This window comes from Polypterus senegalus, chromosome 8, assembly GCF_016835505.1.
Source record: "Polypterus senegalus isolate Bchr_013 chromosome 8, ASM1683550v1, whole genome shotgun sequence".
In the NCBI taxonomy this organism is placed as follows: Eukaryota; Metazoa; Chordata; class Cladistia; order Polypteriformes; family Polypteridae; genus Polypterus; species Polypterus senegalus.
In genome coordinates this window covers 155559028-155583929 of record NC_053161.1, presented here as the reverse complement: position 1 = coordinate 155583929, position 24902 = coordinate 155559028, and the positions used below count along the sequence as shown (strand labels likewise).

At 37.8% G+C, this 24902-nt stretch overlaps 2 protein-coding genes across 2 annotated transcripts in view; one reads left to right on the top strand and one right to left on the bottom strand.

Annotated features, from left to right (window-relative positions):
- Nucleotides 1-255: 255 nt before the first annotated feature.
- LOC120533200 (zinc finger protein 501-like) lies at nucleotides 256-7722 on the bottom strand. Its single transcript, XM_039759954.1, has 3 exons — nucleotides 7445-7722; nucleotides 5322-5838; nucleotides 256-3042 (listed from the first exon to the last, which is right to left on the bottom strand). The coding sequence occupies exons 2-3, from the start codon at nucleotides 5671-5673 to the stop codon at nucleotides 1973-1975; spliced, it is 1422 nt and encodes a 473-aa protein (XP_039615888.1). The 5' UTR covers nucleotides 5674-5838; nucleotides 7445-7722; the 3' UTR covers nucleotides 256-1972.
- A 50-nt stretch (nucleotides 7723-7772) lies between these two features.
- LOC120533224 (gastrula zinc finger protein XlCGF7.1-like) overlaps nucleotides 7773-24902 on the top strand; it is a 31199-nt gene continuing 14069 nt past the window's right edge. Inside the window, exons 1-2 of the mRNA XM_039760001.1 lie at nucleotides 7773-7892; nucleotides 12082-12124. The gene's annotated coding sequence lies outside the window, so the exon portion shown is untranslated. The remainder of the gene's footprint in view (nucleotides 7893-12081; nucleotides 12125-24902) is intronic.

The following is a 24902-nucleotide window of genomic DNA, read 5'->3' as shown; positions in this document are numbered from 1 at the left end:
ACCCTTAGGATATAGCGGGTTGGATAATGGATGGATAGACCTAATCGACATGTCAATGCTCACCTGTCTGAAGTATATTTTTGTATTCAATCTTACCTTAAACTCACAGGTGCACTTGGGTTGCTTCTGGGATTTAAAAATTACACACATACCTGTATGACGAGGCTTAATGCAGGCAGAAAACCGTCCAAAATCTGTCACGGTGCTACTTCAGCAACTTGGACAACTTAACACTGAACTTCATAGGCCTTTTACTTTTTAATTGCATTTATTTTGCAAAAATGGAATGTGATGCTTATTTGAGCAGGTATATTATTTCAAGGTAACAACATCATTGTCATTCTACACAACATTTGAACAGACTTACTGATTAACTGTCTTACATATTCATTTTGTCAGCAATATTTCTCCATATATTCTCCCTTTCTTTGGCAGCAGCTACTGCTGTACTACACCTTTTTTGGAGCATGTGCCAAAAAATAGATATATAAACGTAAAGAATTATTATTTATAATCTAGCGCTTTACATTGTGAGTGGGGAGCCACTTCGACCACTAATAATGTGCAGCATCCACCTGGATGTTGTGACAGCACCAATAAGTAAACCACACATGAGCTATTTAGGTCGTCAAGTGGTGAGAGACAGTCAGCCAATTACAGACAGGGGATGATTGGGGGGATCAGAATGACTAGGCCACGCTGGGCAATTTTGCCAGGACATCGGGATGCACTCTACGAAGGATGTCCAGGGATCTTTAATGACCACAGACAGTCAGGACCTTGGTTTTAGGTCTCATCTGAAGGATGGTGTCATTTTTACACCACAAGGTAAGCACCCCCTGCTGGCCTCACCAACACCCCTTCCAGCAGCTCCAAGCTTTTCCTGCTTGGCGATCCATCCAAGTACTCACTAGGTCTGAACAAGCTTAGCATCAGGTGGATGACCTGTTCTGAAGTGCATGTGATACGGCTGCTGGCTAGATAGATACTTTCTTTTATTACATGCAATTTTAAAATGATATTTCATCACATTTTAAATATAATGCAAGGCGCTGTAACTTTTCAGCGGTCAATTGCATAAACTGTAGTGCTACTCCTCTGTTTGCTCATATACTTCCAGCTGTGTTTCAGTGGTTGTATTTAGTTTGTCAAGACTCAAAAGCATGCAGAGGCCTCACAGAAGAGCATGTTAACATGCCAGTCTTTCTTGCAAAAACTTTGGAAGTTGCAAAGACAGTGTAGTTTATTTACACAAAAACGCAATGTGCTCTGTTTGCACTTATGCCAAGCTCTAAGTGAGTTAGTGGTCTGTTTGTGTGTTACTTTTCAGAGCAACTGTTTGCAGAAGACCACATTGATGTTTTTTTATACTTGAAGGTTTATGTAGTGTCTGTTTTAAATTTTTTTACATATACTGTTTACAAAAGATTGAAATACTTATTCAATTAACATTTGATGACATTTGTAACATTTCACTGTATTACCTCTGTAACAGTATTTGTTTTCATCAATGTGAAAAACTGCTGAATGGGTTTAAACTCCTTTGTATTGTTTACAGAACTTTACTCTTACCTTTTACAAAAAATTGCACTGCTTGAAGTATTTGCATTTAATGACTACAAATTTATATTATTAACTTAATAAATGTAAAGATGTAAATGCATACAGAATTGCAGTTTATGTAAATACATGTTTTTAATTGAGTTACATAATATACTGTATTGGGCATCAAAAATAGTACTGAATTTCAATACTTATCTTAATATGGTACTAAAGTTTGAAATGTTGTTATCATGATGACCCTGCTTCCATGCAGGCTTTAATAAATATCCTCCCTATACCAGAGCTTTATTTCTTTTTCAGTTTATTACATCAAGTGTGGAGCATATTTTTATTGTATCATCCTTACTTTGACTTTATTTTATGTTGTTACTTTTATGAGTGATAAGTTTTACTGCACAATTATCGCCTGTTAATTGTTGTTCTCTCCAATGTGAATTTTTGCGTGGCGCTGAAGACTCCCATTTCGTGAGAATTCTCTGCCACATTTAGAACAGCCAAACGGCTTTTCTCCAGTGTGAATTCTTTTGTGGGTCTGAAGAGACCCACTAGTTTTAAATAGTTTGCCACAATCTGAACAGGAATATGGCATTTCTCCAGTATGAATTCTTCTGTGGCACTGAAGACTGCTCATTCGTGAGAATTGTTTACCACATTCAAAACAGCAATAAGGCTTTTCTTCACTGTGAATTCTTTTGTGGGTCTGAAGACTGTCACTGGTTTTAAAAAGTTTGCCACAATCAGAACAGTAATATGGCTTTTCTCCAGTGTGAGTTCTTGTGTGTTTCTGAAGACAAGTATTGCTTATAAACTGTTTGCCACAGACAGAACAGGAATATGGCCTCTCTCCAGTGTGAATTCTTGTGTGCCTCTGAAGACAGTGCATCCGTAGGAATCGTTTGCCACAGTGAGAACAGCAAAATGGCCTTTCTCCAGAGTGAATTCTTGTGTGATTCTGGATACTGCTACTTGATGCAAATCGCTTGCCACAGGCAGAACAGAAATATGGCTTTTCTCCAGTATGACTCATTTTGTGCCTCTGAAGATTACTCATTCTTAAAAATCGTTTGCCACAGTCAGGACAAGAAAATGGCTTCTCTCCAGTGTGAATCATTGTGTGCCTCTGAAGACAACTCTTTCTTATGAACTGAGAACCACATTCTGAACACCGATATGGCTTCTGTATCATATGACTCCAGTTATTTTTGTATTTAGATATGCCTTTAAAAACTGTCCCCTCCTCTGGGCAGACATTTAAAGTGACCACATTTGTATTCTGAATCTGTTTTTGACGGTTGATCGTATCTATCCTTGTTGGTTTGCCAAAAGGCAGAGGACCACACTGAAAAATGTGCGGTTTTGAAGTCTCTGTTTCAGATGGTGGTTTCCTCATGTTTTCATTGTGTGGAGTCTGTTGTGGCCTTAATTTAGCACAGGCTGGGGAAACTGAAAGCAGGGATAAGTGGCCACTCTCTTGTAAATCTGTAGAAACACAATTATTTACATATTTATGTAAACAGAATATATTTAGAAAGATCTATCAAATAATTTAAACAAACATAAATGCAAATTTTGCGAATAGGAAAAAGTACACCCCTACATTTATCACTACCTCAAATACCTAAAATATAAATCAGATGTAAATAATTACATCATCAGAGAGGATCTTGGAAGAGTCTGTGTTATTTAAACTTTAGACATTTAGTTTGGTTTGCCCTTTTTTGTTGAAGTGTGTGTTATCACCACACCTAGATTGAAAGAGCTCTCCGAGGCCTTCAGGAAAAAAAGGGTATAGATGAACTAGGAGTTTAGAGAGAGATTTAACAGGATCTCCAAACAATTGGAAATCAACTGTTCCAAGTCCAGAAGATAATCTACAAATTGAGAAGATTTTAAATAACTGCCAACTTGTCCAGGTGCAGCCCAAGAACAGAATGCAAGTTGCTGGAAGAAGTCTCCAAGAACCCCAGAATTTAATCACAGGATCACAGATAGCTCTTCCCACTGTTGATGTCAAAGCGCATGAGTCTACCGTTAGAAAAAGGCAGCACAAATTAGATCTACATGGGAAGTGTGCCAGAAGAAAACCTTTCCAGTCCTGAAAGAACATCAGAGCAAGACTATAGTTTGCTCATGAACACTTAAGCAAAGACTAAGACTTTTGAAAGAATGTGCTCTGGAGGCAAAGAGAGAGTTATTTGATCATGGTACCAGAAAACACATCACACAAACAGTTGTGATAAACAATTTTAGACAATGGCAAACTATGTGAAAAAACATCCATGGGGGGAAAAAGGAAACAAATAAATAAATATTTTTTTTATTTAGCTCATGTTGTATAATCTACATGTCTGATATCGATTTTTATGTCCAAAATGTGTAAAAGGTGTGCAATTGTTTTGCTAAAATGTTATTAATAGTTACTTCCTGGAAAGGCAGCTTTCATAGTGAACAAGAGAAATGTCATTAGCCAATGCTGTGCATCTGACTTGAAGACCTGCCTCTCCCCCGATTCACTGGTCAAGAGTCTTCAATTTAAACCCATCGTACTGTTGGAAAGACCTATTTCTTGTTTATTGTTTGCACGTAATTTTCCAGAAGTATTAATAATATTTTAGCAAAACAATGAACACATTTTGCATATACCTTAATGAGGAGTGGTGATGTCTTGTGTGGCTGGTGTAGAGGAAGAGAAAGGTTATGGTTTGGAAGGGGAGTCACCTTCCATAAATATGCCGAATAACTGTACTTCGTTGCAAAGTTCCTTTTCCCCTTCAATCATCGATACTACAACCTTCCTCTTAGGCGTTGTTGCTTCAAAACTCTTCATGGATTCAATGGTTAATAGATAAGGGTTATATATAACCAAACACACCAAAAATGAAGTGAAAAAGCACTGAAAACATATGAGCTACAAATATATGAACACAAGAGATGCTTTCACAGTCAGTGCAAGAGACGACTTAGGCACACAACAGATGACCTTTATGCTTGATGCATAAGTGCCATTTGTTACTTCATTTTTTCATTGTGCATGCTGTTCAAACATAGAAGCATCGTTCAAACTCTGGATCAAATCTTTATTGAATTTAGCGCTTGAACTCTGGAACGTTCGAAGTTAGAATCATTTGAAGTACGAGGCACCACTATGTAGGGAAGGGGGGAAAAAAAAACAGTTCCTTTTGACACCTCTGAGGGTAGCATATATAAAAGAGGAGTGTAAAGTAAGATTTGCAGAGAAGTTCTGAAATGACACCCAAGTAACGCCAGCTTCCACAACCACTTTAATTTATTAAACTAAACAACTAATAGTCATGTTCATTTGGTCCAGGAGCTTTGGCAGTTCCCCCCTCTCCCTTTTCAATGATTTCTGTAAGTGTTATTTCTACTACAGTATTCAGACTTGTTTAGAGGTCTAAAACCATAACTTATAGTTTTCCATGTAACACTATATTAATTCACTCCTAGCCCTTTCAAAAGACAAAGAAAAGCCTGTCACCAGACTAGAAGGATTATGAGTAAATTCCGCAAAGGTATTACTCTGTCTATCACATGCTTGCAGCAACTGCACTTTATCTTTCCATTTTAGGGGAATAAAAACTAACTACTTACATAATGATAAATGACTTTTGTAAATTCAAACCTTATGGTTTATATTATTGTTGTAAAACATGCACTTCCAAGTTCAGTGAAAACCAAGAGAGTAACCAGTAGGTAAACCAACCGACCTTGGCTTTACACTGTGCTATACTGGCACTTACCTTTCCCAGAATAACTTGAACAGTATTCTCGGTCAGTCCTTTTCACTTCAGACTTCACATGGACAGAATGATTCTGTGGTGCGATGTCCCTACCAGGAGTGAAGTCTATTCCAGGCATTGCTTCATCTGAACACTCATACGGAGAGGCAGACTCTGATTTAAGGTCTTCTTTAATAAAGTGTAAAATGTCATACTTGTGTATACCACCGCTATGACACGTTGACCCCAATTCTTCTTTGATGTCTATTGGCCACCAGTCACTCAGCTCCTCCTTAATGTCTAGACTCTCTTGCTTTTGGTGCACAGACTCTCCTTCAACATCCTCTTCCTTTATATCCAAATACTTCTCCATGGCATATACGAAAAGGATGTCACTACATAGTACAGAATTGTCCCCTTTCCTATTATTACAGTTCTTTTCTGAAACTACTTGTCTTTACAGAAAATGTCTGTAAATCCAGGCATGTCTCTTCCATATTGCATATCCATTAGTAGAAATGACAAATTCATTTCTTCTCTGTAAAGAAAGCAAAAAGAGAATTTACTCAAAATTGCATCAAAAAACATTGAGAATATCTGAATCAATGCCTTTATCAGCTCTCTGTATTTTAGTAACATTTCATTCTGAAAGTCAAGGATAGACTGACAAAGTCTAAAACGGGAGTGCAATATACTTTTAAGTCAGATGCTAAGATTTCAAGAGTTAGATTTACATTATACACTGCATTAAAAATGTTTTCTATAAATAGTAATATTGTGAAAAAGGAACTCATGGACTCTTCCTGTATTAGCAGTTTAGTAAACAACCCTTTTATTTCAGGTTCATATTTTTCAGGGTTAAAAGACAACATAATAAGCCATTTCTTCTCTTACAAAGATTGTATATCCATCAGCTACACCTGAATTTATGTAATTTCTCACAACTTATAATCTTAAAAGTTGAGTGTCCTTGTAACCATGTTTCCTGCACACAAACAATGTCTACAAGATTATTCGGTTCAAAAGTTTTTTTTGTCTTGTCCATTTGCTAAAAAAGCTTCAAGCATTCTAAAATGTATGGTTTAATGTAAAAAAAAAATCAAGGTGCATTTCTTTATGAAGATTCACTAACCATTAAGTACCCATCCCCTTTACCATCATTTCTGAAATCCTCTCTTTATAGAAGTTTACATATTTGCTTAACAGTCCCACCTAACAGGTTTAAACACAACGTTTCCACATTTATTCTGTCTGAGGTTGTTTCCACAACTGACTACTGCACACAAAGCCTGACAACTCAATCAATAAATCACTTGACTCTTATCTTACTAGATGACTCTTTTGTCCAGTCTTATTTACTAAATTATCAAGTGCTTCTTGAAACCTTTTCACTGGAACAAAATGTACTCTTTGTACCATCTTTACAAATGTAACAATTTGTGATTTTTAACTTTTTGTCTACCTCTGGACTTCTGCTGTGTGAATCACATTTACAGTACTTTACTTTCCTATTCATGACTTCTTCCCCTTTTTGCAAACATTATTTTATGTTTACAACAAGGCAGCAATGTGCCCTATAAGCTGCCATTTAAAAGACCCCATAAAAAGGGGAGAGGGTATTTTATCTGACTGAATGACGAACACCTCCTAAATACACCTTCAATAGTAACATTTCATTTGAACAATGTAACAGCTCTGTCCAAGTTTGCAATCTGTTAGCTAATATAATTTCACTTCTTTTCAATTTACCAGTAATATCTTCCCTAGAAACGCACAGTGGGACGCCTGAAATAAAACCTCATACTTTAGAAATCTCTCGAAGAAATAATCTTAGTTACATCAAGAGTACTTAGTCTAGACATTTTTCATGCTATTATGATCGACGCATTTAATCAATACTCTGATAGAATGGCGTAATTCCAACCATAATCGTGCCAATTAATTTATGAACTGACTTCGTCGATCAGAAATTGTGCCTATCATCACCCTTCTATCTGACCCAGAGTAAGAGTCTGCTCGCATGCCTTTAACTCGATTCCCCCTCTGCCCATTTTCCTTTTTAAAACCTCCTAATCTCCACTGCATCGGTTCAATAAAAATAGTCCGCAGTTTTCACTGCACAACCGATACCAGCCATCCCTTACCTTATTTTTCATTCCAACTCAGCCGATCCACTACATCCGGACTTCATTTCCAGTCTCCAGCATCTAACGTTCTTCGTCCAAAACCACGCACCGCCTTCTCCGTCCGTCTCGCACACTCTCCTTTTCAAATTGCCCTATTCGCATGTTATGCAAGTATGTACCTTTTCTCTTTCTCTTTTCTTCGGGTGGGTCTAACAAACAGACCGACACACCGCGACAAATCAGTGTCAGTTCAACGTTCGCGCCGCGGGCACTCAAGGCTCGACGTGATGTCTATCTATTTCCGTCGCATGTGTGACGTCATTGCTTTGCTTTTTTCCGGTGGAGCGTGAAGCTTACAAAGCTTTACCTAGAGTATCTACGGCGCGCGAACATTCAGTTAGCGGATAGAACGGTTTTGATTACGTGAGACCTCGGCTTCAAGCACCAAACCCTCAACAAATAAAAGGTAAGTTCTAATATCATATAAGAATGAAAGAGAGAGGAAAACATTGACCCCGGGTTGCACTGCTTGTATCGAGCTATTCTTGCCGCACGTTATTTACTCGAATCTCCATAGCGCATCCGTTACATCTTGATTATTCCTACTAAGTTAGTTTCGTGGCTGTTAAGCTCGAGGTGATGGGACTGACTTGTCTTAGATGTACAATTTATTACTGATTCCTGGGATTCTTTGTCTTTTAAGTGTGAGTGACTTCAGGGAGGGTCTAGCGCTCCGGGCGGTCGTGGAAGTGGTGTCCACTGGCCTGGTTAAAAGCGCAGACCCAGGGGCAACGATGGGGTCGGCTTTGTTGATATGTGCTTTATTCATAAGGCAAGGTATCATTTTTTTCCTTTTCACTCTTACAGTTTGGTCTCTACAGGAGTGTTGACTGTGGGTATTTCCTGCTCCGCCACCCGGTCTCTGAGTCTGCGGTTCAAATTACGCTCAACATCGAATCTTAATTTGATTTGTAAGTTGCCCAGACACGCAGTGGCCTTCACTTGTTAATGTCCCATCTTCTATTAGTCAGGGATTGTGGATAGTATTAAAAAGAAACTTTCACATTACAAACCCTACTGCTAAATTCCGATTTTTTGCTAAGGTCAGATTTGACAATATTGACGGTTAACGTTCATCGGTACAAATGACCTTATCTAAATGTGTGAATATATCGGTCCTCGAAACGGCACGCATGCGCACCTTGATGGTTTGTGCGCGAGTCATCTACGTCACCAACAACAAAAAAACTTCATACTTAATAAGGCGACTTGTTGTAAAACCTACAGGATGATGGCGCTAGAAACTACTGTATGCGTCGCATTTCGCTATTGGAGGACGGCAAACATTTCGGCAGCTGTACATGATTAGGCCGAGAAGGCGAAAAAAAAAACAAAAAGCGTTTGCTGTTAAGTTACTACTGCACCAAGAGATTTGTGGGGACGAGTAAAGAGGCAGCGATGCTGGGGTTATAACTGTTGTAACAGCTTAGCTCTCCTCCATTGTTGTTATGCTTCTCTGCCAAAGCTGGCTGATGACGGCACCGCTCAGCCAGTGCGTATAGGCAAAAAAAAACAAAAAACGTGAACTTCGATCTCACTATTCTCGTACATGTCGCATGGCCATGAATCGTATATTCGATTTAGGACAACATATAATAGTTACTAAAATCTGATCGACCCTGATAATATCAAGTTTGTGTCACATTGAGTGTGTTTTTTTGGCAGGGGCTAGTTGGTGTGCATGCGCTCCTTTTACAGCGCGTTGCCGCATCCACCACTAGATGAACCATCCAGAATGGGACCCGAGTGCAGCCGTGCAAGGGGTGACACCTCAGCACCACACTGGAACAGTGCGAGTGCCAATCCTGCCACCAACTCCCCAAGTTTTACTTGCAAGTTGAAGGACATGCTTTAAGCCTATGGCATACAATCGGATTTAAGTTATTTCTGACTCGTAATGTGAACGTGGGCAAAAATAGTGCATTGATTAAAATGCCAAGTTCGGTATTTTTCAGGTAGACGTTATTTCTTCACAAACATGGTATATACTGATTTGCCACCTGAAATTGTGTTGTAAAATTAAGCCTTTTTTCTAGAAGTTTAAAAATACTTTATCTGTTCTTACAGTGTACAATTGGGCCTTAAAGTATAAAAAGTCCATAGTGACGGAAAAAAGCCTTAAAAGTTAAATATGTTCAATTTGAGTGAGCAAAGGTTTCAACTTACGAAAACATGCCTTCTGCGTTGAAGAGGTATGCTTCCGATAGCTTAAGCAAACTAGACAAAAATTTTATCATAGACACTCGGTACTATTTTTCTCGAGGTAAACATACTTTTTTTGCTAGGTGAAATAACGACAACTCAACCCCACTAGCCCCATCCATTACATTGTTATTTTACATGGTCAACAAAGTGAGATGCACGCTGACTGAAAACGGCACATATGCGTTCATTGTACTTTGTGCACAAGCAACATTACTGAACTATACTCCAACCCGCTATATCCTAACACAGGGTCACGGGGGGTCTGCTGGAGGCAATCCCAGCCAATACGGGGTGCAAGGCAGGAACAAATCCCGGACAGAGTGGCAGCCCACTGTAGGGCACATGCACCAAGCACAATTTAGGATCGTCAATGCACCTAACCTGCATGTCTTTGGACTGTGGGAGGAAACCGAAGCAAGGGGAGAACATGCAAACCCCAACACAGCGAGGACCCATAATGCAAACCCAGGTCTCCTTACTGCGAGGCAGCAGCTCTACCACTGCACCACCGTGCCGCCCTGAACTATACTGTTTACACTTTATTGTATTACTAATAAAAGCCTTAGATTTTTGAAAGAGCTAAACCTGCTTTCTGAACAAGACCCGTCTCCTTTTCCATGGCGTGTCTTACACCAAAAAAAAAACATAAAAAATGAAATTATGAAATGTGCAATAAAGCAGTTCAAAGCACCACCACAAGCCAAAATTTTTTTTTTTAGCATGATGAGCCACTCATTCTTGCTGACAATGTGATAATAAAAGAACGCTGTTTTTGAATGGGTAAAGTCTCTGACTCTAATGTCAATCAACCCGCAAGTACATGGGGAAAACATGCAGACTCCATGTAAAACCTGGCGTTGTGAGGCAAGAATGAAAGACTACTGTATGTTAAAATATTATTCTGAACTTAAACTTGATTTAACTTTGAATTGTCATTTCTAAATTGGCCATACTGTGTGTAGATGATATATATATATATATATATATATATATATATAATATATAAAATTTGCCCTGCGATGGACTGCCACCCTGTTTGGCTGTTGCCCTGACTTGTGTCTGTCTGATCATTGCTAGGATAGGCTTCAGCTGTACTGTGACACTGCCCTGCAAGAGCAGGATGAATGCCTATAGCATCGGCTCAGTTCTTGCAACTTGATTGCATACTGTGTTCAAATACAATCCCAATTCCAGAAAAGTTGGGATGCTATGTAAAATGTAAATGCAATGTTTTGCAAAACTCATAAACCCATATTTTATTCACAATAAAATATTGAAAACGTATCAAATGTTTAAACTGAGAAAATGTGCCATTTTAAGAAAAGAATGCTGTCATTTTGAATTTCATGGCAGCAACATGTCTCAAAAAGTTGGGACCATGTTTCCCATCTTCTTTTAACAGGAAAGAGGAATGTTCTCCCATTCTTAACCGATTATAGGAGTCTAGCTGCTCAACAGTCCTGGGTCATCTTGGTCATTTTTTTGCTTCATGCTGCATCAAATGTTTTCAATTGGTGAAAGGTCTGGATTCTTCTACTATGAAGCCATGTTGTTGTAATAGATGCAATATGTGGTTTATCATTGTCTTGCTGAAATATATCAGACCTTCCCCGAAAAAGACGTCACCTGGATGGGAGCATATATTGCTGTAAAACCTGTATATACCTTTCAGCACTGATGGTGCCTTTCCAGATGTGCAAGCTGCCAATTCCATAGGCACTAATATACCCCTTATACCATCAGAGATGTAGCCTTTTGAGTGCTAATAACAAGCCAGATTGTCCCTCTCCTCTTTAGACTGGAGAACCCGGCATCCATGTTTTCCAAAATTAATTTCAAATTTCTATTCATTTGACCACAGAGCAGTTTTCCATTTTGCCTCAGTCCATTTTTAATGAGCTTTGGCCCAAAGAAGATGGCAGTGTTTGTAGATTATGTCCACATATTGCTACTTTTTTGCATGATAGAGCTTTCACCTACATTTTTGGATGGTATGGTGTACTGTGTACACAGACGGTGATTTTTGGAGGTGTTCCTGCGTGTAATCTCAAAACACAAACTTAATGCTTGATAACATTTTTGGTTTGAAAAACTTTGATACATTTGGTAAGTTGTAAGCATTTTTCTATCACCTGTGGGCATGTGTACCCTAAAAACCCCTTTGTAAATTGTAAGATCAGATAAGCAATTTTTTTTCTTCATTTATAAAAACACTTTAATTTAGAACATAATTTCAAATGGCAAATTAATAACCATGATTGTGAAGAAATAACTTCAATTTGAAAAATACCAAACTCATCCTTAAATGGTTATTCAGTTAAATATGGGCTGGTGAGTAAATGATGAATCTCTTATACATCTCACAGCAGAGTTTCTTTCTCCTCTTTTAGGAGCACATGACTGAAGGCATCTTAAGTGTGAATTTTATGTGAGGTATGTATGTGACTTTATTGTATCTTTGTAATCTCAGAAGAATTCTTTACCATTACACTAAAACTTGTTTATTTTTTTTACTGTTTTGTATTGTTTTGTGGATTGTTGTTACTCTCAGTATAGATTTCTTTTGCATATGGTTATAGATTTTTTTAAATTGATTTTATTAAAAGCAGTATCATTCCATACAATCAACACTCTAATTTGAAAGCTGTGGAAAAGTTAGGTTGATGGGAAGTTAAATTTAAAGTGTAATTGTTTGTAAAATGCAAAGACATTACCTGTAGTACAAACCTCTAAATGATTTAATCCCATACATTTTGCAAACATTAATATTTGTGCAAGTTTAAGAGAGTGGAAAAAGGTGGTTATCATGTAGAGGTGTAACAGATAGAAGCTTCTTTGACTTGAAGTGCTTCCTACATTGGTTTCATATTTTAAGTGAATGAAGAACAATTGGGTTGTTAGTATATTGGCGATGACTAGAATTTACTGGGGTACAAAGCAAAGAATATAAAGAAGTACTGCAGGATTTTATTTCTATTGCGGACCAAGCTTGTGTGTGTTTATCTATTTCTATCAATGTCCAGGTTTTAATAGTTTGTATATTTGCTGCCCAGTAATAAAACTGAAAGTTAGGTAGTGCCATGCCACCTTCTGCTTTAGATCGTCATAGGGTCACCCTATGGATGCGTGGATGTTTCAGATTCCAAATAAATGATGTTATGATTAATTCTAATTTCTTAAGAAATGATTTGTTAATGTATATGGGGATGCCCTGGAATAGAAAAAAAAGCTTGGAAAGGATATTCATCATTACAGTGTTGGTTCTCCTTGCTAAAGTGAGATGGAGGGTAGACCAGTTTCTTTCTTTTTTTTTTTATTTATTTATTTTTTAATTTTTATTAATTTTATTACAATCCATACAAAGCAATCAAGTTTTTACAAAAAAAAATTAAGTTAAGAACAGATCGATCCCCACCCTGAGAGAGAGAGCAAGCCAAACGGTAAATTTAAGGCTTGTAAACATACCTAAATTAATAAATTCTCTGTGCTTTATGAACTTATTTTAAAATATTACTGATTAGATCCTGCCATGTTTTGAAAAAGTCTGTACAGATCCTCTAACTGAGTATTTGATTTTTCCAATTTCAAATAATATAACACATCAGTTTCCCACTGACTTAAAGAGGAGAGTTTGGGTTCTTCCAGTTTATCAGAATAAGTCTGCGTGCCAACAGTGTAGTGAATGCAATCACAATTTGTTTGTCTTTCTCCACTTTAAGCCCTCTGGAAGAACCCCAAACACAGCTGTTAATGGGTTAGGAGGGATTGTGAGTCCAAGGCTGTCTGAAGGTAATTAAAAATTTTGTCCAGAATAATGTTAATTTGGTGCAGGCCCAGAACATGTGACCTAGTGAGGCTGGGACTTGGTTGCAACGTTCGCAGGTTGGATCATGTCCTGGAAACATTTTGAGAGTTTTAGATGAGACAGATGTGCTCGATATATAATTTTGAGTTGTATAATTGTATGCTTTGCATATGGAGCTCAGTGAATTCTCTGCATTGCTACTTTCCACTCCTTTTCTGATATATTAATTGAGGATCTTTTCCCAGTGTCCTCTTGGATCTTTGAAAGGAGGGATTGTAAAATGATTTTATATATTGTAGAGATGGAGTCTAAGTCCTTGAGATTGAGCAATATTTTTCCAGCATGGATGAGGGTGCAAGATGAGGAAAATCTGGAAGGTTCTGTTTAACAAAGTTCCTGATTTGAAGATAGTGAAAGAAATGTGTAGCTGGAATGTTAAATTTGGAATGTAATTGTTCATAGGATGCAAAGACGTTGTCTATATAAAGATCTCTAAGCAAGTTAATTCCAAATTTTTCCAGATATTAAAACTGCATATGTTTGTGAAGGTTGAAAGAGGTGGTTCTCTTGCAGAGGTGCCACAGATAGAAGCTTCTCCGTCTTAATATGCTTTCTACATTGGTTCCAGATTCTAAGTGAGTGGAGCACAATTGGGTTATTAGTGTATTGCCGATAACGTGTGTTTATTGGAGCACAGAGCAAGGAATACAAAGAAGTACTGCAGGATTTTACTTCTATTGCGGTCCAAGCCTGTGTATGTTCTTCTATTTGTGTCCAGGTTCTTATCGCCTGTATATTTGCTGCCCAGTAATAAAACTGGAAGTTAGGTAGAGCCATGCCACCTTCTGCCTTTTGTCTTTGTAGGGTCGCTCTTTTGATGCGTGGATGTTTTGAATTCCAAATAAATGAGGTTATTGTTGAATCTAATTGCTTAAAGAATGATTTATTAATGTATATTGGGATGTTTTGAAATAAAAAGGAGCTTAGGAAGAATATTCATCTTAACAGTGTTAATTCTTCCAGCTAGTGTGAGATGAAGGGTTGACCATCTATGCAAGTCTTGTTTAATTTTTTCCATGCAGACGCAAATTTTGTTGATAAGAGCTTTATGTTTACTTGTGATGTTTACCCCAGGTATTTAAACTGTTCTGCAATGATAAAAGGTAGGGTGTCTAATCTAATATTATATGCTTGAGAATTCACTGGAAAGAGTACACTTTTATTCAGATTAATTCTGAGACCAGAGATCTTTTGAAATTCTGTGAGTGCTGCTAAGACTGCAGGCACAGAATTTTCTGGGTCCGATATATACAGTACCATGTCATCTGCATATAATGAGATTTTCTGTTCCAGTCCTTCTCTGCTAATCCCCTTTATCTGATCAGTATTTCGACAATGTATTGCCAGTGGTTCAATGGCAATGCAAACAGCAGCGGTGACAAGGGCATCCTTGTCTAGTGCCACTTCTAGTTTAAAGTAGTCTGAGCAAATGTTGTTGATGCAAACTGAAGCTTCTGGGTTAGTATACAGTAATTTAATCCATGCACAAATGTTGGGCCAAACCCAAACTTCTCCAATGTAGTAAAAGGTATTTCCATTCAATCATGTCAATGCTTTTCTGCATCCAATGATAATAATATTTCTGGGGTGTTTGATTTAGTTGGTGAGTATATTACATTAAACAGGCGTCGAAGATTTGAAGATAAGTGCGGCCCCTAATAAATCCAGTTTGGTCTTGTGATATTACGAGGGAGCACTTTCTCCATCCTTCTAGCTATGATTTTAGAGAGTATTTTAACGTCGTTATTCAGAAGTGAAATTGGTCTGTATGATGCACATTGTAATAAGTCCTTATTTTGTTTTGGAAAGACAGTGATTAGTGCTTGGCGAAAGGTTTGTGGAAGAGATTGGTTATCTCTGGCTTCTGTAAATGTTGCTAATAGGAGGGAGCTAGCTGAGCGGAGAATTTCTTGTAAAATTCTGCAGGGTAGCCATCAGGGCCTGCTGCTTTCCACCTTGGAGTGACTTTATAGCATCTAGTAATTCTGATAATGCAGAGGTTTATCAAGTTCCTCCACACTAAAGCGTCTATTTGTGGTATCTGTAATGTATCCAGAAATGCATTAGATTGTGTATTGTCTTCTTTAAACTCAGTAGTATATAGGGATTTATAGTAGTCTCTGAAAGTGTGCATTATATTTTTGTGTTCGATTTTATCTTCGTTCGTGTTAGTGATTACGAGATTGCGTTGCACTTCTTGCTTGTGAATTTGTTGAGCTAAAAGCTTATTAGCTTTCTCTCCATGTTCATAATAATGATGTCTGGATTTGTACATTAGTTGTTCAGTTTCTTTAGTTGTCAAGAGGTTTAATTCTGAATGTAGAGCCTGCCTCCTCCTATGTAGAGTCTCGCTTGGTAGTCTGGCATGTTCTTCATCTATTTTAGTAATTTCGCTTTTATCTCTGCTACTTTCTTGGCTCGGATTTATTTCTGTGGGAAAGATATGAGATAATCTGTCCTCTTAAGAAGGCCTTAAGAGTTTCCCAGAGTATTCCTGCAGAGATCTCAGGGGATGTATTTGTCTCTAGAAAGAATTTGATTTGTTTGGATATAAATTCAGTACAATTCTCGTCAGCTAATAGAAGCGGTTGAGGCCATCTGCGGGTGAGTGTATGGGGCTTAGTAATTTTAGCTCCAAGATCATAGGTGCATGGTCAGAAATAACAATAGCATCGTATTTGCAAGATTTAATCTTAGGCAAGAAGTTATTGTCTATAAAGAAGTAATCAATCCTTGAGTAGCAATGATGTACTGGTGAGTAGAAAGAATATGTTCTTGAATTTGGGTTTAAAACCTCCAGGGATCTGATAAGTTGTGATCAGTTATAAACTTTGTAATTATCTTTGTGTTAGATGCGTTCCCCTGTGGAGGAAGTCCTATCTAAAAGTGGATTTAGAACACAATTAAAGTCCCCAGCCATTATAACTTTATGAGTGTTCAGATTGGGAATGGATGCAAATAAATTTTGTATAAATTCCTTATCATCAACATTAGGTGCATAAACATTTATCAAAATCATTTTACAGTTAGATAAGTCTCCCATGACCATTACATATCTCCCTTCAGGATCCAATACTACATCTGATGCTACAAATGGTACTGTTCTATGTATGAGAATTCCCACACCTCTAGTTTTCTTTGTAAAACTAGAATGGAACATTTGGCCAGTCCAGTCTTTTGCAGCGGAACTGATCCTTGCTTAGTAAGTGGGTTTCCTGTAAAAATACTATTTTAGCATTTAGACCTGTTAGGTGAGAGAGTACTTTCTTTCTCTTTAATTGTGATTCAGGCCTTTAACATTCCAGCTTACGAAGTTAACTGTCCCATCATGGAGACACTGATTCTGAGTTTTTGATGTCATTTTATAGTCTTATTATAATTATAAAATTGAGAGGATAGATTAGGTATAGATCAGGCCTGCTCTCTTTCTCTCCCCTTAACCCCCACCCTCCCTTTTGCCTCCCCAAGTGAGGCTAAAACCCACTTCACACAGTCCCAGTCCTCTGACATACCCAGAGACAGAGCACGTCCAAAGCAAAACAAGCCCCAATGCAGCGCTTTAGGGTTAAAAGATAGAGATATCTCTAAAAAAAAAAAGGAGTTTTGCACTTAAAATATATATATAGTCTTCAGCAATTTTAGTGCATTAAGATGATACACCCAGATAATAAACCCAGGGGATGGTGTTAAAATGTGTCCAGAATAAGCATAACAAGTCTTAATGCAGTAATAGCAATAACAATAAACCAAGAGTATGATATTGAACAGTCTTGTTTAGGGTAGAGATGAAATAATTAGAAGTAAAGAAAAAGAGAGAAAAAAGAATAATTAAGCACAATAAAACATAAACAGATAGCCCTAGTAATACTAAGTAATAATGAGAATATATTAGAATATATGCTGATAAAAACCCGTATTTTAAAATGAATAGATCAGACAATAGATTATTAATCCTTGCTTTATCATTAGCCGCCATGACTCATTATTATGTATCAGAATAGTCCCGGGATCAGCTTTGTTAATTCCTTTTTTGCTTCTTCCTTGCTAGCGAAGACATACAATTGACCCTGCCATTCCACTTTCAGTTTTGCGGATACAGAGGTTGTATTTGACACTGGCTTGCCGTAACCGCTGTTTAATGTTGTAGAAGGCTGCGCGTTTAATAGCTTTTGCTGGAGAGAAGTCAGGGAAGATACGAATGTGGTTATTTTCATATACAGTATAATATCTTCCTTGTTTCTGAGGAGTGCCATCACCTCTAGCTTAAATGATAATCGTTCAAAACGAACTATAAAAGATCTTGGTCGGGTTTGAATGGTGTTTGATCCGCGTACACGGTAAGCCACTGCTATCTCAGATTCTGCTTTAAAGTCGTCCCCGATTATTTTAGAAAAAAGTTCAGCTGTGAATTTCACAGGGTTTGAACTTTCTCGATTCTCAGGCAGACCTTCAATTCTGACATTATACCTTCTACTCCCATCTTCCAAAGCAGCCAGTCTGTCTCCAAGTTTTTCTCTGAGTTTTTTGCATTCGGAGCTGACATTTACTGCTTTTTCCTCGCCACTGGCAGCTACATTTTCGGCCATTTCAATCCGTTTCGTGAATGTCTCCTTGAGATCCTCCAATTGATCAGTAAGCGTGCTCAGTTTAACCGAGTTTTCCTGAATGCGATCTTCAATTTTACCCAGCACCTGTCGAAGCTCAAGTTGCACCTCTTGACGCAGCCTTTCATTTGCCTGTTGGAATTCCTGTCGCAGCCATTCATTTGCCTGTTTCAACTCCTGTCTCCCCTCCTGTCTCATTTTTTCGCTTGCCTTTGCCCTTGCTTTCTCATTAGCCTTCTCGCTTTTCTTTATATCTTGCGTGAGCTTAGCGAGCAACACCTTCAGTTCAGACAGTTCAATTGTGCTTTCTTGTACCGTAGATAAAGCAGCAGACTTTGCTGTAGCCGATGTCCCCGCTGCTTCCGGCTCGCGTGATTGCGTAATTGAAGCCGCGGACTTCAAGGCCCTTTCCAGCTTCAGGTGATCATCTCCGATTGGTGAGCTATCCAAATCTGCACTCACGATCGCACCTTCGCTCCCCTTTTCGCTCTCAGCCGGCGACGATGTAGCGGACCGTGGTCCTGAGGAGTCTGTACTTTTACCCATCTGATCCAGGTCTGTCTCTGAAAGGCCGTACCTTGAACTGGGGCTTGCTGATTGTAGCTTGGGTGTAGCTTTAGTTTTCGATTCTTTCGAACCCCCCTTCTTGTTGGCCATCTTTATATGTGCTTACATATACTGTAGCAGTCCCTCTCGGGTTGAATAAATACAGGATATCTCAGATAATAAGCAAATAATATGAAAAATAACACCGCTGCTAGCGGAGCTCCACTTCAGACGTCCATCTCTCGTATCGGACGAGACCAAAAACCTAGACCAGTTTTTCTATGCAGACAGCAAACTTTTGTTGCAAAAGCGCTTTATATTTACTTGATTTTTACCGCTAGATATTTAAACCGATCTGTTATGATAAAAGGGATGGTGTTCAATCCAGTAGGTTCATTGAATAAATCAGAATTGTATTCCAATTAATTTTGAATCTAGATATCCTTTGAAATTCTGCTAGTGCTCTTAGTACTGCAGGCGCAGAATTTATTTATATATACAGTATATTACATATAGTACCATATCATGTGCATGCAGTGATATTTTTTATTCAGATCTTTCTCTGATAAAAACTCCTTTATCTCAGATGTGTTTTTAAAGTGAACAGCCAATGGATTAATGGTGATTGCAAAGAGTAGTGGTGACAGGGGGCATCCTTGTCTAGTAACTACCACGTTCTAGCCTGAAGTAGTCTGGAATGATGTTGTTAATACAAACTAAAGCTTCTGGACTGGTATACAGTAGCTTGGGCTAAACCCAAATTTGTGAAATGTGGTGAATAGGTAGTCCTATTCAACCATATCATATGCTTTTTCTGCACCCAAAGATAAGATCCTCTGGGGTGGTAGACTTTATGGGTGAATATATTACATTAAACGGGCATCAAAGATTGGAAGCTATGTGTCTGCCTTTAATAAATCCAGTTTGGTCTTGTGATATTACTGAAGAAGTACTTTCTCAATCCTTCTAGCTAGAACTTTGGAAAATATCTTAACATTGTTGTTCAGAAGTGAGATTGGTCTACATGTTGCACATTGTAATAAGTTCTTATTTTTCTGAGGAAAGACGGTAATTAATGCTTGGCGAAAACTTTGAGGTAGAATTTTATTGTCTCTGGCTTCTATAAATGTTACTAATAATAGGGGAACTTACTTAATTGGAAATGAAATCTATTTTTTAACATTTTTACCTGAAAATCATTTGCCCAGTCATGTTAGTTAATATAAAACAGTTGCACTGTTTGGATTTAACAGTAGGTTTTAAATAGAGATGTATGCAATATGTAACATCAAACAGGAAGGATTTTATAAACTTAGTTATGGGAGGTTGCTTCAGTTTTTTTAAAAAAAAAAAGAAAAAAAACAAAACTAATGGTTAGATAATCTTGGACCACCTCATTTAATTTACCATGTCAATAAAAAAACTTTGGTATGCACACGTTTTCCATTCAGGAAATACTACTAATACTAATACCTAATACTACTGGACTAGGTACTAGCTTCCCACATTACTGAACTCCATAATTGTGCTAGAAAATAGACAGAGAACCATGTCCATTACAGTAAGATGATGCATTTGAGAAATGTTTTTCCTTATACCGTTTATTTTTTTTTTTATTAATTATTTTGTTAGCCTGTGGTTAGAATCTTTTTCACAACCTGAATCAACAGCATATTTTTTATTTCTGAGCTTACACCATATTGGTATAAAACTGGAAATAATTATAGTCTTCTATCTACTTTTTTGTGTAGAGAAAATCCTGCTATACTTTCCTATCTTTATTAACAAGATGTTTAAATAAAATGTGATCTTTATTTTCCCTCAAAAAAATTCAAACACGTGTGCCCTGATGCTATACAGTGGTGTAAATGCACTAAATGCATGATTTGCAACAGATTTCTAAAACATGGCCTGGTGTGACACTCAGTGTTGGCTTGATGTAATAGTGAACAGTGAACTGCATTTTTCTTTAAAGAAAAAAAAAGTTACCAGAACACAGCAAAGTAAGAAGGTGAGATGTCGCCATTGGGAATTCTGAAAACTCCCATAACTTGTGAATGCAGCAACTCAATTGAAAATTAGTCTAAATGGAAAACACCATGCAGTATGCTTTGCTCTTGCAATGTTCATTTAATGAAAGAGATTTTTCAGCATTTTCCTAATCCAGTTTTCTCTTTTATATATTTGTCAGCATCTTTTGGCATCATAAAATTATTATCTAATCTGCATCACTGAGGCAACAGCAAGTTAGGTTAACTGGCAACTTTAAATTGCCCAGGTGTGAGTGAGTTTATGTGATGGATTAGAGTTACCCACTGTGATAAATCTACTTATGAAATAAGAGGCTTCCACAAGTAAAAAGATTTGGGGACTGTTTCTGTATAATAACCATAGGACAAAGAAAAGACACCGACTTCTTTTGTGATTAAAAACATATATCGTGTTTGACATCAGTTACATGAAAACATGGCGTTTATATACAGAGAAACAAAATGGAGACGGGAAGTGAGTTGGCAGGAGATGCCGTTGAAGCTGTGGGACAGATGCGATGTCATCAAAAGATGACCGGAAGTGATGTGGTAATGGTAATGATGTCATCAGGAGGAGCCGGAAGTAACATCATATGAAATGGCTGGAAGTGACATTATCTGGGTTTGACGGACGTGGCGTTTTCGGCGGCCATCTTTGGAATCCGTCAGAACATTGTTATTTTTCTTCCTTTTGTCTGATGGAAAGAATGAGAGAGAGGCATTGTTACCGTATATCAGCCCCTCATCTCACGATATTTCACTCACCTTTGAGCTGGTTGACTGCCTCCTAAGTGCACATGTGTGAAACCACCCTTTACAAGAGGAATTGCTAAACTTGTTAAACTCTTACATTGATACTTATTATATTTATTCATTTAAAGTATGATTTAGCACTCCTAATTTTCTAAATATCATTTTATACTTCTCATTTCTTGGTCAACCTTATACAGCTTAGTTTGTATTACATTTATTTCACTTACACAAAACAAATAAATACATTCAATCACCATATATACAGCTGTAGAACTATCCAAACCGTGCACAATGCTACCAAAATGTGAATCTAAATTCCTCTAAACAAAAAAGACAGTCCTCTTAAATTCAGAAGCAAATGCAAATAAACGCCCAGAGATGCATGCGGTCAAAGACTGTCTCTGGCTACCTAAGAGAATGGACAGCAGTGCACCTTAAAAGGAGAAGTGAGGAGTTGAAGTGAGGCGCAGACTCAATAGACCAAGGTAACAAATATGTGTGTCAGATTGACCATACACAACACTTCATAAAACAAAAAATTAATGTGAAGGGGTCAACCTTCACATGCCCTGCACAGCTCTCGTGTAAAGCAAGACTCATAATAAATAAATAAATTCCTTTAACAGGTTGGTGCATGCCAACTATGCAGGTATTCGGGAACAAACCGGAGAAGAAACTTCAGCATACAACTGAGATTAGGAGAAAGCTTCACACAGGGATCGATGGCGGCATTCCTGTACTCTACATCGACACTGGACTTTCTTTTTGCGTGTTAATACTGAAGTACCAGCATTGTTGCCTAGAGATGGGAGGAGACTAGACAGGTGATTGATGGGTGGATATTCGCAGGTGTGCTGAGCTCTGCATTCTTGGAGCTCCAGAAACCATTATAAATACAGTACAGCCTTGTAGATGATGATGATGATGAAAGGAACACCACACGCAACACTGGACTATGATCAGGAACACTGAGATGGTGGAAAAGCCTGTTTAGTGGAGTGACACGGGTTTTACAGTGCAGTTTTATTCTGCTAGAAGACTGCAGAAAATCCTCTGTTGTGGAATAACAAATTACCTATCACCATCACATGTCGCCCTTCAGGATCAGATACTTCATCTAATACTACAAATTAAATTGTTCTATATATTAAGATTCCCACACCTCTAGTTTTCTTTGGACTGGCCAAATATTTCACTCCTGCTATACAATCTCTTTGCAACCTAAACTGATCCTTGCTTATTAAGCGAGTCTCCTGTAAAACATACTATCTTGGCGTTTAGACCTGTTAGGTGAGAGAATACTTTTTTCTTTTTAATTCGTGATTGAAACCTTTAACATTCCAGCTGACAAAGTTCACTCTTTGGTCATAGAGACATAACTTCTGAACTTTTGTTGATATTTTATTCTCTTTAAATTAAGGTAGTTCATTATTACATAAGATAGCTTTAACATTAATTTCTGATTTTGCCAGGAGTTATGACTATGAAACCTATGTTGGTTGGTACTTACAATCGTGAGGGTAATAAGGATAGATTTGAAATAGCTTGCTCTCTCCTCCCCACCCCACCATTTTCCATCCCCAAGTGAGGCTAGAATACACTGAACAAAATCCCAGTCCTCTGATATGTCCAGAGACGGAGCATGTCCAGAACAAAACAAGCACCCCAGTTGAGGTGTAGAAATATATAATATAATCTTAAACAGTCCAGAAAGAATAAATCCAGGTGATGTTAAACAGTACCCATGGCGAAGCATATAATGTATAATAGTATAATCCTAATACAATCATCTAAGGGTATGATGTTAAACAGTCCCCTTTTAGGAAGGTTATAATTGTAATTAAAATGTAGCCGAGAAGGAAACAGAATGTATAATTATGGCAGACGTCTCATTGCTATTGACCAAATTGCAGGTAAAATCTTCTTTGCCTTGACAGGACATGATGTAACTCACGATTGTATTTCAAAGGTTGTTGTGATCAATTTTCTTAGCTCTTTATCTGCTTCATCCAGAAAACTAAACATGTAGAATTTGCCTTGAATATCCACTCTCAGTTTAACAAAATACAAGAGTCTGTATCTGTTTTTGGCTATGTTTATGCTCTGTTTAATGCTGTAAAATGTGGCACATTTAGCACGCACCTATTGAAGATGAGAAATCAGGGAAAACGTGAATGCGGTTATTTTCAAATAATCTCTTGTTTCAGTCTGACATACAACATCAAATTTACTCTAGATTGTAGTTTGTGAAAACAAACAATAAGGCTTTTAGGTTTTGAGGCATTTAATCCATGTATGCAGTAAGTTCTTGCTATCTCTAATTTTATTCTCATACTTACATATTCCTGTATTTTTTTTTTTCCTGAGTTTTTTGTAGCATGCCCTTAAAAGTTGCCTCAAAACGATTACTTAAACGTTTCTTCTTGTCTTTAATATCCTCAAGCAGCTTCTCGTTCGTCATGTTTATGTCCTTTATATATTTCCCTATATTGTTTTGTAACCTTCTTTAGTTTGCAGTGCAGATAGCAAGGCCATGCTCAGTTCTAATGAACCTCTTGGAATCGACAGGTTCTCCTAGCCTGACTCATTGCAGTTTTGCTCTCGGCTGGAGCCGATGCTGCAGTGTCAGGTCCCAGGAGATCTGTTCTTTCACCTCTGTTCCAAGCCAGTCTCTGGCAGGCCATACCTTGAACTTGAGGCCTGTTTAGGCTTTGATGAAGCTTTAAGCTGTCTTTTCCATTTCTTTCTGAACCCTTTTTCTGCTACTCATCCTTGTGTAATCTTGCATATACTGTAATTAAACCCCCTTGGGTTGAGTAAATACAGGATACCTCAGGATGATAGTTTTTTTAAAAAAAAAAAAAAGATAAAATAACACCACTGCTAATGGAGTTCTGTCACAGACATCCATCTCCTGTAACGGACTAGACCAAATTGATGTTCCAACCAGTTACTGATGAAATTGCTATTGATGATATTGCTATCCATTACTCTGTGGATGATTCACAGCTCTATGCAAGACTGGATTGGACTTCTTTTACACTTCTATCAACTTTTTCCTCCTGCTTGGATGAGATTGAGGCTTGGATGTCCAAGAACTTTCTTAGATGAACTGCACCAAAACTGAAGCTCTTTTAATTGGTACCCCCCATCAACTTCGTTCCTCCATTCAACTTCGTTCCTCTATATATATATATTATAGTATAATATAATATAATTCACTAAGGCAAGACACCCATGGAAAGCGGATTCACTAAGCCGCCAACAAGTGAGACACCTATGGCGCAACCAACTCCAAGACCATTGGATACGACGACAACTTACAGGGCCACGCCCACCAACTCGGACTCGACAACACAGAAAAAACGGCATCATTTATATTTGTCTGTCATAGAGGCCACATGCACCTCCGA